This window comes from Tinamus guttatus, unplaced genomic scaffold, assembly GCF_059628265.1.
Source record: "Tinamus guttatus ecotype Peru unplaced genomic scaffold, ASM5962826v1 Tinamus_guttatus_pri_ptg000260l, whole genome shotgun sequence".
Taxonomy (NCBI): Eukaryota; Metazoa; Chordata; class Aves; order Tinamiformes; family Tinamidae; genus Tinamus; species Tinamus guttatus.
In genome coordinates, this window is record NW_028288794.1 from 4,069,843 (window position 1) to 4,088,448 (window position 18,606).

The 18,606-nt window shown below is 36.2% G+C and overlaps 1 protein-coding gene across 1 annotated transcript in view; it reads left to right on the forward strand.

Moving 5' to 3' along the window:
• LOC104572228 (titin) overlaps positions 1-18,606 on the forward strand; it is a 232,197-nt gene that overhangs the window by 119,610 nt on the left and 93,981 nt on the right. Inside the window, exons 158-184 of the mRNA XM_088526952.1 lie at positions 163-227; positions 264-330; positions 595-678; positions 1,639-1,722; positions 2,790-2,873; positions 3,015-3,212; positions 3,545-3,739; positions 3,965-4,063; positions 4,345-4,428; positions 5,085-5,168; positions 5,507-5,602; positions 6,176-6,250; positions 6,980-7,060; positions 8,451-8,636; positions 9,073-9,150; positions 9,528-9,587; positions 9,805-9,888; positions 14,156-14,212; positions 14,894-15,289; positions 15,491-15,766; positions 15,969-16,244; positions 16,413-16,552; positions 17,040-17,166; positions 17,258-17,521; positions 17,613-17,879; positions 18,018-18,281; positions 18,436-18,575. Coding sequence (XP_088383078.1) covers positions 163-227; positions 264-330; positions 595-678; positions 1,639-1,722; positions 2,790-2,873; positions 3,015-3,212; positions 3,545-3,739; positions 3,965-4,063; positions 4,345-4,428; positions 5,085-5,168; positions 5,507-5,602; positions 6,176-6,250; positions 6,980-7,060; positions 8,451-8,636; positions 9,073-9,150; positions 9,528-9,587; positions 9,805-9,888; positions 14,156-14,212; positions 14,894-15,289; positions 15,491-15,766; positions 15,969-16,244; positions 16,413-16,552; positions 17,040-17,166; positions 17,258-17,521; positions 17,613-17,879; positions 18,018-18,281; positions 18,436-18,575 — 3,911 coding nt within the window. The remainder of the gene's footprint in view (positions 1-162; positions 228-263; positions 331-594; positions 679-1,638; positions 1,723-2,789; positions 2,874-3,014; positions 3,213-3,544; positions 3,740-3,964; positions 4,064-4,344; positions 4,429-5,084; positions 5,169-5,506; positions 5,603-6,175; positions 6,251-6,979; positions 7,061-8,450; positions 8,637-9,072; positions 9,151-9,527; positions 9,588-9,804; positions 9,889-14,155; positions 14,213-14,893; positions 15,290-15,490; positions 15,767-15,968; positions 16,245-16,412; positions 16,553-17,039; positions 17,167-17,257; positions 17,522-17,612; positions 17,880-18,017; positions 18,282-18,435; positions 18,576-18,606) is intronic.

The window sequence follows — 18,606 nt, forward strand, 5'->3', positions numbered from 1 at the left end:
CACTTTGGTTCTTTGTTGGCAACAGCGCCCGTGAGGGGAGTGTTGTTGTTTGAAGAGGATCCCTGGAATATTTCAAGGGCTTGCTTTATGGTCTGCTGTCCACCATTATACTGTATGTATATCTTTAGCCCTGTCCAGTAAAAGGAACTAATATCTTTAAAGCGCCAGAGGTGATTGAGCAGGAAGAAGCAGAAGAAGAGATTCCGGTGGCTATCCCCCAAAAGCCAGTGGCTGTGCCCAAGAAACCTGTGGCTGTGCCCAAGAAGCCTGTGGCTGTTCCTAAAAAACCTGTGGCTGTTCCCAAGAAACCAGAAGTTCCACCATCAAAAGGTATAATTTGATGGAGCAGCTGCTTTACTATTTCATTTCTTGATTAATTATTTCTTCAACTGTCCCTTCTTTTGTGTAACATGTTATTTGTCCTCTACCCCTGGCCTCCCCCGTGCTTGAAATTGCATGAGTGATTGGCCAGCTACACTCTGGTTTCAATGTTGTAGTGTTACAAATATCTAAAATCCTTAGTTTTCTGATCAGTGTTATAATCTTTTGTACTTATGATTTCTGTGAAATTAAGAGGAAATAATGTCTTTAAAGTGCTTGAAGTGCCCAAGAAAGCTGCCCCACAAGAGAAAGAGCCTGTTGCTGTACCCAAAAAAGCAGAACTACCACCAGCCAAAGGTACACGTCATCATTACTGCTGTTAAATAAGAAGGACCTATCATGTTTTTCTGGACTTAATTGAACTAGCTTTACTTGTGATGCTGAAATGTGAGTGAAGAATATAAACTGCAATATCAGATGTTAGAAACATTGCATCATGACTCAATTCAGTTCCTTGAAAAATATCTGCAGTTTGCTGACCTATTTTTAAAGCTTATCATATAAGATTAAGAAGTGCTTAATTTAAAGACGATGGCCATTTGTTCTGAAGAAAAAGCCTGAAAAGGTGTCTTCAGTTTAAACTACATGATGCTGTACTGTTGAATTTTCTTAACATTCTGCACTGGTGGATAACAGCAGCAGCATCAGTTCTCCACTTATCTAAAGGCTTGAGTCAGTGACCCCCCAAAAATTAATGAATATATCAATGAATATATCATTCCATTAGCACATGAAACAACGTATGTATTGCTAAAGTGAATTGAAGTGAAATATCACTTGAAGTGAATTGAAGTGAGTGTATTGAAGTGAATTACGTAGAAGATAGGAACTGTGCAAAACTGAAAATGGAGAGTTTTGTAGAAATGAAATTATTGATAGAAAGAAGTGATAACAGTAAAGCAAAGAATCTTCATAAATGATGTTATGATGACTTATAATGAATAATACAGATTATTTTAATATATATTTGTATTCCATAAGCAGTCTTTGTTTTACTGTTGTACGGAGAGGGTATACATTTTTACAGGTATCCTGTCTTGACTCAAAAATTGCAACTAGAAGCAGAATTCCCATCTCCTGCATGAAAGTATTTGAAACCTGGGTCATTGTACATATTTGAAGCAAAGTATAAATGACAACTGAATGTAACCCTAGCACTGTCTCAGATAAGACTGTGTTCATGTGTTACTCTTTGTCTTATAGTTTTCTACGTGTCCATTGTCCCCACAAAACTAACATATACTAATATCTTTGAAGTGCCTGAAGTGCCCAAGAAAGCTGTTCAAGAAGAGCGCATACCTGTAGCTGTGCCAGAAAAACCAGCCCCTGCACCAGTTCGAGGTACTTGTTAGCGCTAGCCTCAACCTCAACATGACTGCTTCTGACAGTTTTAAATGTCATAATTTGTTTGATGTCTGTTATCATGTCCATTTGCGATGACGTGAAGCTTTTTTGTGTGGTGTAGGAGTGGTGTATTCAGTTATCTGGAGTGTTTTAAAGAACGCAAGGGATATTTGGACCGCGCAACATAGTTTTTGTCTTCTGAAAAACCAGATACTAGCATTTTAAATTTTAAAACTTGATTGTATGTTTTTTTGGGTAGAGTCCAAACTTACAATGTTAAACTGACACAGCGAATGTCAGCATGATTTTATAGGCAACTTCATTCAGAGAATGGTTATAGACATCAATCTTCCAACACTTAAAAGTTTTTTTTTTTTTTTAACTCAGACTTTAATATATGAGAGCAATGAAAGAAAGGGTTGTATACGTATGTTATGAAATCCATATAGTATTGATATGTATGGCACAGGTATAGTGAAATCTGATCATTTTGGAGGCCAAAAAGAGCAAGGGATGGATACTAAATCCAGTGAAACACATGGGTTGTGGGAGTCAACACAAAGAAGGGAAAGCTGAGGAAAGAAGGGAGTTTCTGAGGACAAGGAAAGAAGCCAATAGAGAGAGCAGTTGAAACAAAGAGTAGAAATGGAAGAGGGGAAAAAAAAAAAAAAAGAGCTGTGATGTTGACAGGATTTTTATTCCTCGCTCCCAGAATGCCCTGGGCTGCATTACGAAGAGCTGTAATGGGTAAGATGTGGGCTTATGTCACTGCCAGGGAGCAACCAGCAGCGCTGAGGGACAGTGATGTCCCCTCAGAAGAAGGGAAGCCTGCTACATAGGGAGAGGGTGTATTTTACTCACACCCTCGCCTGGGAATCTCAATTAAACACAGCCATCAGTTTTCTCCCAGGATGCATCCTCCCGCACATATATGTGTGTGTGTGAGTGTGGAGACACTGGGCGAAGCTGTGGGTCCAGTTCAGTTGCTTTCTGAAGTGCATCCTGTCTCATTGTTCTTCTTCCTGTTTAATATATAAGCCTGACTATTACTAATATCTTCCAAGTTCCCGAGGTGCCCAGGAAGGCTGCTCCTGAAGCAAAAGTGCCTGCGGCCACTCCCAAAGCACCAGAGCCTCCAGCACCCAGAGGTACCCTCTCTATGGATCTCTTGACAAAGGAGATGCTTCATCTTCCTCTCTTAAGTGTTATCTTGCCCTCCCTGGGCCTGTGTCTGTTTTGGGTTTGAGACGTGCAAGGTTGTGCCGCATGTGTGCGCGCAGTATGAATGGCCTTTGTGATGTCTGATGTCCGTGTGGTAGCACTGCTTTCTGTTATGACTGGCACACGTTTTCCTCAAAGTAAAATGAAACACACCAATATCTTTGAAGTGTCTGAGATGCCTGAGGAGGAGATCCCAGAGGAGGAGGTCCCAGAAGAGGAGGTCCTGGTTGCTGTGCCTGAAGAGCCAGAAGCTCCGTCAGCCCCAGGTATTCAGGGGTGTCCTGAAAGAACCTGTCTTATCCACTGGCTTATCACTCTCTTGAATGCTCTTTTCCCTGTCCATGTTCAACTGGTGGGGGTGTGTGAGCAGTGTTTGGTCCTCTTCTGTCTATGTGTGTATGGGGGACTGGTCGGCAAACACTTTGTCGCAAGTCCACACTTTGGCTCTTTGTTGGCAACGACCCCCGTGAGGGGAGTGTTGTTGTTTGAAGAGGATCCCTGGAATATTTCAAGGGCTTGCTTTATGGTCTGCTGTCCACCATTATACTGTATGCATATCTTTAGCCCTGTCCAGTAAAAGGAACTAATATCTTTAAAGCGCCAGAGGTGACTGAGCAGGAAGAAGCAGAAGAAGAGATTCCGGTGGCTATCCCCCAAAAGCCAGTGGCTGTGCCCAAGAAACCTGTGGCTGTGCCCAAGAAGCCTGTGGCTGTTCCCAAAAAACCTGTGGCTGTTCCCAAGAAACCAGAACCAGTGCCTGTCCTTAAAAAACGTGAAGTTCCTCCAATTAAAGGTACTTGACATCAGTGACAAGGATCTCCTCTGTATTACCTGATGACTTTTTCTCTAGTTTTTCTTGTATAACCAGAGCTCCATTGTCTGAGTGGGTATTCTATTACTAAAATTTTAGTCCTAATCTTTAGAATATCTTCCTCTCTTGAGTCATTGCACTTTTCAACATCATGCATATATGTATCCTAATATTCAGAAAGGTAACAAATAACTAATATCTTTAAAGCACCTGAAATACCTGAGAAGACTGTTCCAGAAGAGAAAGTGCCTCTTGTAACACCTAAAAAGCCAGATTTCAAAGAAGCAGAGCTTCCTCCAGCCAAAGGTACATATCACCAAGAGGAACCTCTTGAGACGAAAGATTTGTTCTCAACTCTTGATTTTTTTTCTTATTCTTCTCCCTTGGCTTTTTAATAGTTGAGTTTATAAAATGTGGCAGTTTTATTTAGCTTACCTTCGGTAAAGACTGTCTGGAGCACAAGCATTTTTTCATTATTATTGATAATTATGTTACTCACTGATATTCTGTTTTTGTTTGTCTTTGTCTTTTTTGTTTCATACATATGTTTATATACATGCAAATAAAAGGACTTGATATTTTTAAAGTGCCTGAGGTGCCCAAGAAAGCTGTCCCAGTGGAGAAAATACCTGTTGCTGCACCTGCAATACCTGAACCAGAACCAGTTGAAGGTATATGCTATCATGTCAAGAAGATCCTTTCCTATTCTTGCAAACATAATATTGGATGCTGTCCTTTCTTTTTTCATTGAAACATTTGTATATTATTTACTTCCTATTTTTAGTCAATACCAATATGCATTTCTTTAATATTTTCATTTATAAAAGCAAAATATCGCTTCCAAAATTATATATTTTCCACTGAGGAATGCTTCTACACAGGTTATTCTTAAGAAAGAGCATTCTTTATTACTCTCTTAAGACAACAATTAATTCCCACTAAATATGAGTCTTTTCAAACCTATTACTAGGATTGATGTCATGAACTTAAGTGAACTGACAGCATTCTAGTTTTTATGCTTTCCAATTACAATGACTCATCCATGAATTCAATGTTACTTAACTTTTATTCTACACGCAAAAATCACAGTCCTTCACACAACCTTGAATCATTCATGCATATAAATAGAGAGGTTCTCAAAAACTCACATAATCTGTAAAAACTCACATAATCTGTTCATTATGTGTGAACAGATACTGAGTGATTACTTAGCTTAAGCCATATTTTTGAATATTAGAGTAGCTTACTTTTTAGTGATATACAGATATGTTCATGTGCAATGATCTCAACATGGGAAACTTATACTGCTTGTCAATATTCTTTAAAGAATATGAAATCGTAAAGGAGATTGACCTTGAAGAAGTAGAAGAAATTCCAGTTGCTGAAGCAGAGGAAGCTTTACCTGTTGAAGGTATACAGAGTCTCTAGAAGCTGTCAGGCACATTCTTTTCATTACTGTGTATATTTTTCTTGTTCTGTCATTCTCCACACATGTACCTGTATGTTGTAGGTCTCAGTGTATTTCCTCTTCTGTCATGTGTTGTAAATGTGTTCTGTTTTTTTTGTATCAGTGTGGATGTGCTAGCAACAAAGCAATGGTTTAAGGAGCTTTCATACCCCCATTTAAATCAATGGATTTTTTTCATTCACTTCTTTAGAAATAGAATAAAAGCCATCTTTATGTCTGTACTCTTCATCTGTCTTCTGTAGTAGTAAATTTGTACTAAATCCACCTAATATTATTTAAAGAGCCAGAACCAGCAAAGAAGATTCCTGAAAAGCGAAAACCACCAGCACCTACGCCACCAACAGAAGATATTAAAATGGCAAAAGAACTACTTAAAGGTATAAGCATTGAAGCCACAATTAACAGTGGGAATTCAAACATATAATCCTTACACATAATCCTTTTAAAATATATGATGCGTCCTGAAAAGTGTGCTTTAAAATATTCACTTTTTTTTTTCTAATTTACTATCACTCTGATGGTGAGCCTTACTAATGGTCAATCCTTTATTAATTTTTAGCAATATCAGGTTTTATGGGTTCTTTTCAATACTGATGGAAAAATATCAATCTATTTTTAAAATATCTTAACAAAGTTAACACATTCTTACATCTGTAACACATTCTTATATCTTTCTTTAATCTATTCTTACAAATGGAAAGAATCCTCCATTTTTTGTGAAAAATTTGCTGGTGCTACTACATGAACATGAGTTTCAGATCAGCTATGCTTCTTCCATATCATCTCACTTCTTCTAAACAGTTACTTATCAAGAATCTTAACTTTATATCTGTTGTCCTTGCATTGTGTCAACAATATTAATCAGTTGTTTGTTTTTTTTTTTTTTTGGAGCAATTTTCTTCTTTAAATCTAAGGATGTGTGTAGTAAAATTCAAATTATTTTATTTAAGCTCCTGAATCAAGAAAGAAAGTGGTGACTCCAAAACCCGTGGAGCCTCCAAAACTGGAACCTCCACCTGCTAAAGGTACCCAATAGAAGCATCTTACCTCATTCAAGTTTCTCATGAGCCCAGAATTGTATTTCTCTGCTTCTTTAATTTGCTTCCAAATATGAAATGGTGAACAGTTGACTCTAATATTTGTTTAGACAGAAATAATAAATAAATACACTGGTTAAATGCTTTTTAAAAAAAGTAATCCAAACATTGTTCAAATATATTTAATTTGCTATTTGCCTAAAATGTAACTTAATTTTCTGAGAAAAAAACTTTCCATAGCTGGAGATGAATAATGAATTAACCAAACCTTTCTAATTTACACTGTAGGCCACCACCTTATATGTAGTCCCCTATATTTTTTATATACAGTGAAGCTTAAGCAAGCTAAGCTTCATACAGTGAGCATCTCTTCTTAATACAGTTCAGAGTTCAGAAATTAAACTGTCTTGATTCTGCTGAGTATTATAGGTTGGGAGTTCAAATAAATACCTAAGGTAACATAAGCCTATAATGAAAAAGAAATATGACAACTACTTTTAAATACTGAACTTTTATAGTTTTGTCATACTTCTCTTTGTATGAGAATTTTCTCTTATGCATAGACCTTTAAGTCAGCTGGGTACAAATGTCTCAGTAGTTTATATGTGTTTGAATGTTCAGCTGAACTAGCTGTGAGTGTCTGGAGTGGCTAATTGTCGGTTACTTCTTATTACTGCTATGAACTCATATTAAAATATGAAATAATATTCTTTTAAGTGCCTGGGCTTGTAAAGAAACCTCGCAGAGTAATTCCTGAAGTCACCCCTCCTCCAAAAGAAGAAGTTGTTTTGAAAAGAGGTATAGTAACTTTGCTGTATTGTAGCAGCCTGGGTATTACAGTCGTTCAGTGTGTTTCTTCAACTAGTATTGTTCTGTGTGTGTGGTGTAGAAAATTGCATGAATGGAGTACTACCTGATGTCCATTTCTTGGGGAAGGAGTTTATAGCCTCATGATGAGGTAGGGACATTCTGAAAATTCTTCGAATCTGAAGGATCTATGGTGAAATCAGAGCATTATGCTGAGTCTAGTTCCCTGTAACACTTTTCTTTCATTTTGTTATTCTTTGGAAAGTTGATTGCCAAGTTGTTGGCAATTTTCTGGACTCTTAAATATTTTCAAGTGACAGTATAAACATTGTCAAAAATCACATATGTAGCAACTATATTCTCATTTGTGGATTCTTAGTAGTAGTTTTCAGATCTTAGGGATCCAGAAGTACTAATGAACATCAATCATTCTTTCTGAACATTGATCATTTTTTCCTGCAAAGCCTGGAGCTTTCTAAATCATTTCATTTCAGTGCTTTGAAAAGAGAAAGCATTAATTCCCATTGGAGGATTATTCATGTCCATAGACATTGCAGCTGAACTTCAAATATCTGACAATATCAAACATAGATACTCAGTTCTTTAGATGACAGTCTCATTAAATATCTAAGATAGCTATATAACAGGACAAAAATAGGTGGAATAAAACCAGGCATGATATAAACTTGAACTCTCCAAACATTATTATGTTAGGAGATTCTGTCCTGTTTCCTCACTCAAGTCATTAGGAGTGTAATACAGAATTGTTCATTTTATCCCTGAAAATGACTGGTAACAGGAATATTAATGCATAATTATCTATGTTAATTCAGTATTTAAATATAATGCATATACGAAGTACGATACCTAAAGTGAGCTGAAGCAATGTTATTTAACCTGCTGCATTTTTAATATCATATTGCTAATTTGAAGATAGGATTAAAATTAACTTCTCATAAAGTCTCCTTATTAAACAATATTCTACTCGATGAAGAGTTAGATGCAACTTGAACAGCTTTTATAAAAAATCGCTTTATTATTGTAATTACTTCTGCTATTCCTTAGAAATATGTACCTATCATATCTTTTCCTTGAAGGTACTGCAACAAGAAATTTTCTTGCAGTGTAGATTAAAAAATACCTTTCTACTTAGAGGAACTTCTCCTAACTAAAGCATCTTTATGCTTTAGATAACTTTGAAATTAAAAATGCTTTCACAATAATATCTTCAATAGTTATACAAAATCTTTCATTCCTACTAAAAAATATGTTTTATAGTCCCATTTCTTCTTTATTGTGATTATATGTCTAATATTCTGTCTTGTTCACCGTCTTTTTGTTTATTAGTGCTTTAGAAACTGAAATTCCTTTTCTTTTAAAGTTCTTAAAAAGACACCAGAAGAGGAAGCACCTAAGCCCGAGAAAGAACCTAAACCAGAAGTTAAACCAGTACCTACACCCACAGAAAAAATTAAGAAACCTGAAGGTACTAGATTACATTCATATTTGTCTGATAAGAGAGAGCTAAAAAAAAAAAAAAAAAAAAAAAAAAGAACACTTACAAGCGGTATTCTCTGAAATTCAGGAATGGAGGCCAGAGTTAGCTTTCGTTAGTCTATTTATATGAAATAAAACTATGCTGAATGTAAGATCAAATTTGACACACGCATTTGGGTATGGATTCTGCATTTTATGATTCTGTTTCTCAATCTTCGCTCTGTATAGAGAATTTTAGAAATATTTTATAATACTGATAAAAATCTAACTGCACTGACACAATTAATTAATCTAAATATTTGTTTAGTTAAAATCTTGCAAATATATGTCATTTTGTCCATTTAATGTTTCTAATTTATTCAAGTCTCACTCTTAAAAATGCGTATTCCTAAACTTTGAAAACATCATATAGAAAAGGAAAACTTTTTAAAACATTTTGGGACTGTGATATTTGGGGATTCAAGGCATTTAAATATATCTTAAAAAGTGAAAATAATCTTTTAAAGTCCCAGAAATTCCTAAGAAGAAAACCGAGATACCTGTCATAAAAAAAGAAGAGAAATATGTGCCTGAACCACCAAAAGGTACAGATGTGTGGCGGCTCTTTTCCTTATTGCTTCAACTAAACAATGTTTTAGAATGTCATGTTATACTAAAATAATGCATTACTGTCATCCAGCCTACCCATAACTATTCTGTCATGATTAATGACTTTGCATTCTTCTGGGTTTCTTTTTCATCTTTATTTCTTCAATGCTTGAAAAATACTTCTTTTTTTTTTCTATGTGTCTTGATTTAAGAGGGTCTGCCTCAAATTAATCTCTTGCTTTTTGGCTAAATAAAGTGTAAAACAACAAAGTCTGTCTTCCATTAACTCTCTGCATATTGTTGCTGCTAACTTATAGTTCAATGAGATTGTAAAGCATGGAAATTAACTTGTTTGTTATTGCTATGTTTGAAATGCCAGAATCAAAGCCAGCAACTATACCAGTTCCTGCACCTGAACCTAAACCTGCAGTAGGTAAGACTTCTTTAGTCATGAATAGCAGTGCTTTCTTTGTCATGCATCTTGTATTTCCCATTCAGAGACTTCTATTTGAAAGTACATTATACAAATATCTTAATTTCAGTATTGTGAGGAGTGAAAGTTTCACGTGCATTACAGAACGTTTTAGTGAAAATCATACTTAAAAGAATTTATAAAAGCAAATACATGAGTACTGTTATTCTTTCTACAGCTCTAAAATCTCCAAAACCTGCAGCAGAACCAGCACCCGCTGTTACCACTCCAGTGACAACCCCCGTGGTTGGAAAGAAAGCAGGTATTATCTTAATTCTATTTGCAGGACTTTCCTCTCAGAAATACTTAATTACATTCAGGATAAAAGGAGAATTAAGGGCTGTAAGTTCATATAGCTCATTAATTCCAAGAAGATTTAAGGTTCTCTCTGAAGATGCCATTGTGCTAGATACTGCCCCCTAATCTGAAACTCATGTTTCTGTGATATACCAGATTAATCTGTTTTCTTGTTTCTTGGTGGTCAAATGAGTGCCTTCATTTACTGTCCTGTTACAAAATATCTGTGTTTTGTTGAGTCCTTGGTACTCTTTATGTTCTTTATATCCTGATGCATGTCTTGTGAACTTCATGTTGTGTTTTCTGTATAACAAATGCAAGGTTACACACATTTCTAAAAAAAAAAAAAATCTGTATTGTTCATTTTTTTCTGCTTTATAATTTTTTTGAAGTGCTGATGAAAAGGGTCAGTAATACTGAAGAAACAGAATACTGCTACTTTTATTTGCTATACTTATCATCCTGGTCAGACCTGTTGTGAAAAATGAACCCTGAAGAGTCTCTTTGTGCTAAAGCATTCAGAGTTTCAGATTGAACAGTAGAGTTCATGTACAGGCTGCTCATCTGCTGTTCAGAGGGCCTTATCTTAAAGTACAGTTCAGGCCTTTAGCATCCAAGAAGCCCACTAATGAATGCCTGCTGGCATTTTGTAATGTAGCCAGACCTGCAGTGACACCGCTAGTCCAGGTAGTCATGGGCGTAATGGAGCCATCACTTTCTGCATTTCAATTGGCAAACCACTGGTACACTACTCTGTAGCCTAACAGCAATTTACTTAGGTCCTTTGTGCTGTTTGTGTGCGTCATTCTTATCTTTCTTTTTTTGTGTGTGAATGATTGCATTGCAAATTTTGTGTTGTATGAAGGAGGAAGTGTTCAATGTTCATTTTATTTCAGGTATAGAAGGGAATATTGTCTTAAAATATATTGTTCTTTGTGGTTATTCTTATGGATTTTAACTCTCTAAATTACATCTGAAACCTTTATAGCTGCAGAAAAGCCTGATGCACCAACTATACTAAAGCTTAAAGGTAAAATGCCCCCAGTGGAAGAAGAGGAGATTGAGACAATTGTGTTAAAGAAGATTTCAGTTGAGAAACGCTTGCATGTTAAAGAAATTGCAAGTCCTAAGGAGACAATTTTGGACATTCAGACAGGAGAGCCACTTGAAATAAAAATCTCACCAAAAAGAGTTTATGGAACACAGAAGCCAGAGGGAGATGAGCGGGAGAAAGAGGATCTTAAATATTTTGTGATGGCTCCTGAAGGAGAGGAGCTGGAAATGACACATGTAGATTCAAGAAAGAGTCCTACCCTTACATACGAGAAAGAAGAAGCTGCAATAGATCACATCACTTATGTTAAGGATAAACCATTAACACCTGATGAGGAATTGGAATCGATTTATATAGCATCTGAACATAAGGAAAGAGATTCCAGAGAAGAAAATTTGGGCAAAACTGAGTTAGTCATTCATAAGGAAGATGTTCCTGAGAGATTGCTGGGCAAGTCTAGAGTTCCTCACAAAGAAAACATTCCTGTGCATGAAAAAGAAGTGGTAGTTGAATCAAATTCTGTACATAAATATATCTTCCCAGAGCCTCATGACCAAAAAAGTGTTCTAAGAAAAGACAGAAAATCAAAAATCAGATTGCAACCTGAAGAATTTCCCCTTAAGGGTAAAACTTCATTTGTAAAGGATATCACAGACACAGGAGTTGCTGAAACATCTCTGCTTAAAAATGAAGAGGAAGGAGGATGTTTTACTTCAGAGAGATCTGAAGAAGTTCTTGGAGAATCTGTGAAGAAATATGACACAGAAGAGAAAGCCCATGAGACAGAGAAATCTCATACCACAGTAGCTGGTATTCCTATAGATAAGATTCTTAGTAATAAAGTAAAGAAAATGGAAGCTACCCAAAACAATGAGAAAAATGAGCACCTGGGCCTTCCTTTAGAAAAACTAGATTCCTTTGAATTACCTGAGGAGACTGAACCAATCATGAAAAAAGATGTCAACTTGGATCACACCGCTGATGGTACAGAGCTTTCCCGAGGAAAAACTCGCCAAATCATTAAGCAATCGATTAAGCCACGACTAGAGGAAATGCAAGCTGGAGAAAAATATTCTGCAGTGGAAGGGGAACCCACTGAAGCTCATTATGAAGAGCATTCAGGACCATCGTTAGTTGAGTTTAATGATAAAAAAACAGGAAAAAGCATGACATCAGAAAAGAAAGACAAAACTACTTTCAGCACCCACTTAAAAAATGAAAAATTTAGACAATCAACCCCCCATGAAAAGATACCTGTGGAGAAAGAATTTGATACTGTGATTACAAGAGAAGGAACAGAAAGTGAACTTTCCTTAGGAAAATATGAAAAGGGAGCCAGAGAGGAAATTGCTGACAAATTTGAGCCAGTAAAGAAAGTTCTTATTCAGCCATCAAGGATTCATGATAAAAAGCAACATCAGAAAGTTCAATTGGCTCTCCAAGCCACTCAGGATGAAAGAGAGGAACCTCCAGCTCTCAAAAACGTGAGCAAAGTTGAAACTGAAGAAAATAAATCTCCTTTGTCTGTGGAAGAAGCGAAGGTTTCTGGAGGAGAACTTCCAGGGATGGAAGGTACATCAGATGAAAAATCAATAATTAAATATGGTGTTGGAAAAATCATATCTGTTAACAGAAAAGAGAAAGAAAAGCTTTCAGACAAAACACCATCAAGCAAAGAAAGTACTGCATATGGAGAAGTTCCTTGTACCTCAAGCATAGGTAAGACCATCACTCCCAAGAAAGTAGAAGACCTAAATATAGGAAAGAAAGAATACCAGAAATCAGAACCTGCTCGTGTGATTGAGCAGGCCAGTAGCCTTTCAGGTGAGAACTTGGATTTGGATGAACCTGGAGAGTCACAAGAAGTTGTGGATGTTCCTGCAAAGTCTCATGCAAAGCGAGGTGAGGAAGACCACTGCCAAATTCTTCCACAAAGCGCTCATACCATTTCCTTCAGAAAATACCATTTGCAGAGAAAATACCATTTGTCATTTTTATGTGTCTTTCTTCTTTAACGCCACAACATTTCCATTTATTCTATCAGCTGTCTGAAATGGCATTCAGCCACTCTTGTCACATGTTTGTCTTACCTGTATGTGTGTGTACCCCTATAATTTACGTTCATCGTCTTAGTCTTACATTTTTGTAAGACTGTCTAAATCCTGTTATGTGCCATTTTCTTCTCAGAATAACTCACATTCCTTCTAGTATTTGTTTTTCCATCCACTGCAATAAAATGTCCTGCATTTCGTTCGTATCATTCTCCCATTTAAAGTATCTTTTATATCACTTTTCACAAACTGATGATGAGAAGCAGATCACATAGAAAATATATTCAAAAGTGTGAGATGATCCATTACAACCTGTGCAACTAACGAACAGAACATCTCTCATTTGTGAGAATATTTCACTATCCTGAAACATATATTTAATTTATACAACTTATATTTTGTTGACTTCATTACTGCTTTTTCTAGAATAACATATAATTTATATGTACTTAAGCTATTCTGGTTGACAAGTGGGTAGACCAGATATTTTTGTGATTATCCAGGGTAGTTGAATCAATACTGTGTGAATTTTTTTTTTCCAAATGTTTGCATTTGAGCAGGTGGCAGAGAAGCATGAGGTTCTTTCTTAGTGTTCTTTGGCATCACTTAACTAACAAGACTAAAGAAAAAAACCTGCAAATAAACAAATGTAAAATTATAACCAATAAATCTGAGCAAACCAAAAACAAACAAAAAAACCCACAGCCTGTAAAGTAGGGATTTTTATAGGTAAGAAATAGAAGAAATCTCCTTCAGTGTAATGATACTACCATCTAAAAGCATAAGGCTAAGAGCCCATCTGAGAGGTAAATGACGGGAAATTGCAAAATTTTACAAAATAATGGGCAGGACAAGAAACTGAGGGAGTGGAATATCCTAAACTGGATTTCAGGCTGCAATATAGATTATGTGTCTTCCAGATACTCCGCATACCATTAAAATATAAACAATATAAGTTGTATAAACATATATATGTTTATATTTTCCTGCACTCTGTGTGTATATATCCAAAGGAAGAGAAGAACTTATTTGTAAAAGAAATTTCTGTCTTAATTTTAATTAATTTATTTTTTATTTAATTGTTAACTGTTTATTTAACTCCTAATATTATCATTGTTCTACTTCAGAGGCCAAGCCAAAAGAAGAAACTCCAAAGGGTATCAGCCCAATCAAAGGTAAGAAGAGTTATAATTAAATATCTATGCTTACTATGGATTTGCATTCCTTAACTCTAATTATACATAATGCTTTAAGCAAAAATTATTATCTGCATTCATCTAAATTAGACTCTGTCCGTGAAGGAAGTTTATAACGTTCTGGATGATCTTAAGCAATATTTGTTAAGGGCACTCTTTTAATGAGACTATTTTCAAAATACCCTACATACCCTTCCAGGAAACAAATTGTTGGTGAGATCAAGGAAGGGGCAGAGTAGGAGGGCTACCCAACTTAGCGCTCCCCACCCTGCCCCAGGAAATCCATATCCATTAAACAAACAAATTTAAACACAGTTTTGCTCAAAACACCCGTCCTTTCAAATTGAAGACATGAATGAATGATTGTTCTCTCATATTTTGGTCCCCATAGAGGTTTTGGATTTGCAGTCAAGAGTAAATCCATGGAGAACATAGTAAGTCATACAGAGCCAGTCTTTTCATTTGAGCTTGCATTCTTAGTTATAGTACAAAATTTAACCTTGCTGTCTCAGCCAGCTCCACTGAAGTTTCATTAAAAGCACAGACATTGTTAGTCCTATGAAATGCATCGATGAAGAAGGTGGCCCTTCCAGTTCAGTTATGCATAATGCCTACAAGCAAAAGCAATATATCAGGATTTGTATGTTAATTTCTGAATATGAATTACAGCCAAGAAGACACCTTCACCAGCAGATGCAGAAAGAAGGAAACTCAGACCAGGCAGTGGAGGTGAAAAGCCTCCTGAAGAGCCTCCATTCACTTACCAACTTAAGGCTGTGCCGCTAAAGTTTGTCAAGGAGATGAAGGACATAGTACTGAAAGAAGCAGAATCTGTTGGATCTTCTGCAATCTTTGAAGTCCTTATTTCACCATCTACTGCAATTACCAGCTGGATGAAAGATGGAAGTAACATCCGAGAGAGCCCAAAGCACAGATTTATCGCTGATGGCAAAGACAGGAAGCTGCATATTATTGATGTTCAGCTGTCAGATGCTGGTGAATATACATGTGTATTACGACTGGGTAACAAAGAGAAGACTTCTACAGCCAAGCTCATTGTTGAAGGTAATTCCTGTTTCAGCTTTACAAATCTAGCTATTTCTAAAGCTAGCAGTTACTGGTATTTCGTGATTTTACAGTGATTGCTAGGTGCATCCATTCATTTCCATCAATAATTAGGTATTTTGATTTAATATGTAAAACGTTTTTGCATCACACTTCCTGTATATAAATGAGATAAATCAAAATACGGTGTGCTCTCCACAGAACTCCCAGTGCGTTTTGTGAAAACTCTTGAAGAAGAAGTTACTGTGGTTAAAGGTCAACCACTGTACTTGACCTGTGAGCTTAACAAAGAAAGAAGCGTGGTCTGGAGGAAGGATGGGAAGATTATCAAAGACAAGCCTGGAAAATTTGCTCTGGGCATTATTGGTTTGTCACATTCCCTCACCATCACTGATTCAGATGATGCTGATGCTGGTACCTACACTGTGACTGTGGAAAACTCTGAGCTGTCATGTTCATCTTGTGTTAAGGTAGTAGGTAAGCAATCAAAATCATATTCTCCTTTCTCTATGGAGTATTTGTGTGTTTTATAAAATTAGGAAAGCTTTTTCCTACTGTTTTACAATATAAACTGGCAGATAAGATTTTAATAGGTTTTGTCTATTTTTTTTCTGTTCATGAAACATTATTTTTGGTAAATATGTTATTCTTTATTTTTGTGTAATTTTTGATCATGCAGAAGTGATAAGAGACTGGTTAGTAAAACCTATAAGAGATCAGCATGTGAAACCAAAGGGAACAGCTACTTTTACCTGTGACATTGTCAAGGATACACCAAACATTAAATGGTTTAAAGGAGATGAGGAAATTCCTGCTGAACCAACTGACAAGACAGAAATCTTGAAAGAGGGAAATAAAATTTTCCTGAAAATTAAGAACGCTGGCCCAGCTGATATTGGAGAATATTCTGTGGAAGTTGAAGGTCGTAGATACCCAGCTAAACTGACCCTTGGTGGTAAGGAAGCTTTTGTTTGCATTACACTTAATCATCTCATATGCCGATGTTCTAAAACTTCTGAACAGACAAACAAACAAACAAAAAAACAACCAAATGAACTATAACTTGAATTAATATCAGGGTTATATAAAAACTTGACCTAATTCCATAATATGTGCTTTCTAGAACGTGAAGTTGCTCTGCTTAAACCATTAGAAGATGTTACAGTTTACGAGAAGGAAACAGCAAACTTTGATGCAGAAATATCTGAGGAAGATATTCCTGGAGAATGGAAGCTAAAAGGAGAAGTCCTGAGACCCTCACCTGTAAGCAGCCTTGAATTTAACAGCACAATTTATTTAAAATTAGAAGATTGTGAAGAGGTTTACTTGGGTCTTTGTGGTAACTGTACTGAAAGATTCTTGCAGGACTATAGTTGTCACTCAGACAAGAATCACCATAATAAACATTATGGTGATTAAAAAATGTGATTCTCTTACTAGGAGTTGTATGACTTAAAAGTTAACTTTTGAAGTGTTTCATTATCTCACAGACTTACAGCGTATTAAAATATCCTATATACATTGCTAAAAATGATACAGGCGTTAGAAAAGCTGTGGAAAGGTGAAGAAATATACTGTATTTTTATTATTTTTGAATAAAAAATGGCGTGTTTTTTAATTGAGAAGTAATTCTAGTATTTCTGTCTGACTGTCCACTGTATATAAAATAATGTCTGTAGAATTCCTTTAATAAAATAGTCTAGTAGTAGGCAATGTGCGCTCTACTTACCAAAGTCTGTCATTTCTCCAGACATGTGAAATCAAGGCGGAAGGAGGAAAACGCTTCCTAACCTTACATAAAGTCAAGTTAGACCAAGCTGGTGAAGTCCTTTACCAGGCACTTAATGCAGTCACTACAGCTATCCTGACAGTGAAAGGTATGATACACTACAAAGCAGAGTACAGTACACTGTTAGCCAGAGTCCACACAGCACATTTTACAAATGGTGTATTCTGGTTTGCTTCTAGAAATTGAGCTTGACTTTGCTGTGCCTCTGAAAGATGTCACTGTTCCTGAGAAGCGCCAAGCAAGATTTGAATGTGTCCTTACCAGAGAAGCCAATGTTATATGGTCTAAGGGCACAGATATACTCAAGATCGGAGAAAAATTTGACATCATTGCAGATGGAAAGAAACATATTCTTGTAATCAATGATTCTCAGTTTGATGATGAAGGAGAATACACTGCTGAAGTTGAAGGCAAGAAGAGCACAGCAAGACTGTTTGTGGAAGGCAAGTACCTCATAAATAAAGAATGCATCTCTTAGAACCACACTGGTCTCTTTCTGATGGTACTTACATATCAATTCTTTTTCCATTGTAGGTGTGAGGCTGAAATTTATCTCACCACTCCAAGATCAAACAGTGAAAGAAGGAGAAACAGCTCACTTTCAGTTTGAGCTTTCTCATGAAGATATGGTAGTGAAATGGTATAAAAATGATAAGAGACTCCACACAAGCAGAACAGTTCTTATCACTTCAGAAGGCAAAGTTCATAAACTAGAAATGAGAGAAGTGACGCTTGATGATATCTCTGAGATAAAGGCGGTAGTCAAGGACTTGAATACTCAAGCAAACCTCAAAGTCTTAGGTAATTATAAATACAACATATAAAATATGCCATGTAATTTGTATAAGCAATTTTTAAAAGTATAAAGTGACCAAATATTGATATTTTAGTAAATTTATATTACTAATTTACTGATTCATATCCAATATGCTTTTGTAGAAGCTGATCCATATTTCACTGTGAAATTGCATGACTACAGTGCTCTGGAGAAAGACGATGTTGTTATGGAGTGTGAACTTAGCAAAGATGTGCCAGTAAAATGGTACAAAGACGGTGAAGAACTGGTCGCTTCCAACAGAATTTCCATAAAAACAGATGGCTTGCGCCGTATCTTAAAGGTCAAGAAGGCTGCAGATACTGATAAGGGTGTTTATCATTGTGACTGTGGAACTGACAAGACCAGTGCTAACATCACTGTTGAGCGTAAGTGGTCCTGCCTTGGCTAATGAAAGGAACTGAAAAGGGAGAAAAGGAAGAGAAAGTTTTGATATGTGACACTGTTATGTTTCTAGGATATAAAATGAGTCTGTAAATCTGATATATACTTATCAGTAAATCTGATTTTTTTTTGTTTTAGCTCGCTTAATTAAGGTGGAGCGCCCATTGTATGGAGTCGAAGTGTTTGTTGGTGAAACAGCACGTTTTGAAGTTGAAATTTCTGAGCCTGATGTCCGTCCCATATGGAAGCTAAAGGGAGAAACCTTAACACCTTCACCTGTAAGACTTCTTCATTATTTTTAAAGCCTAA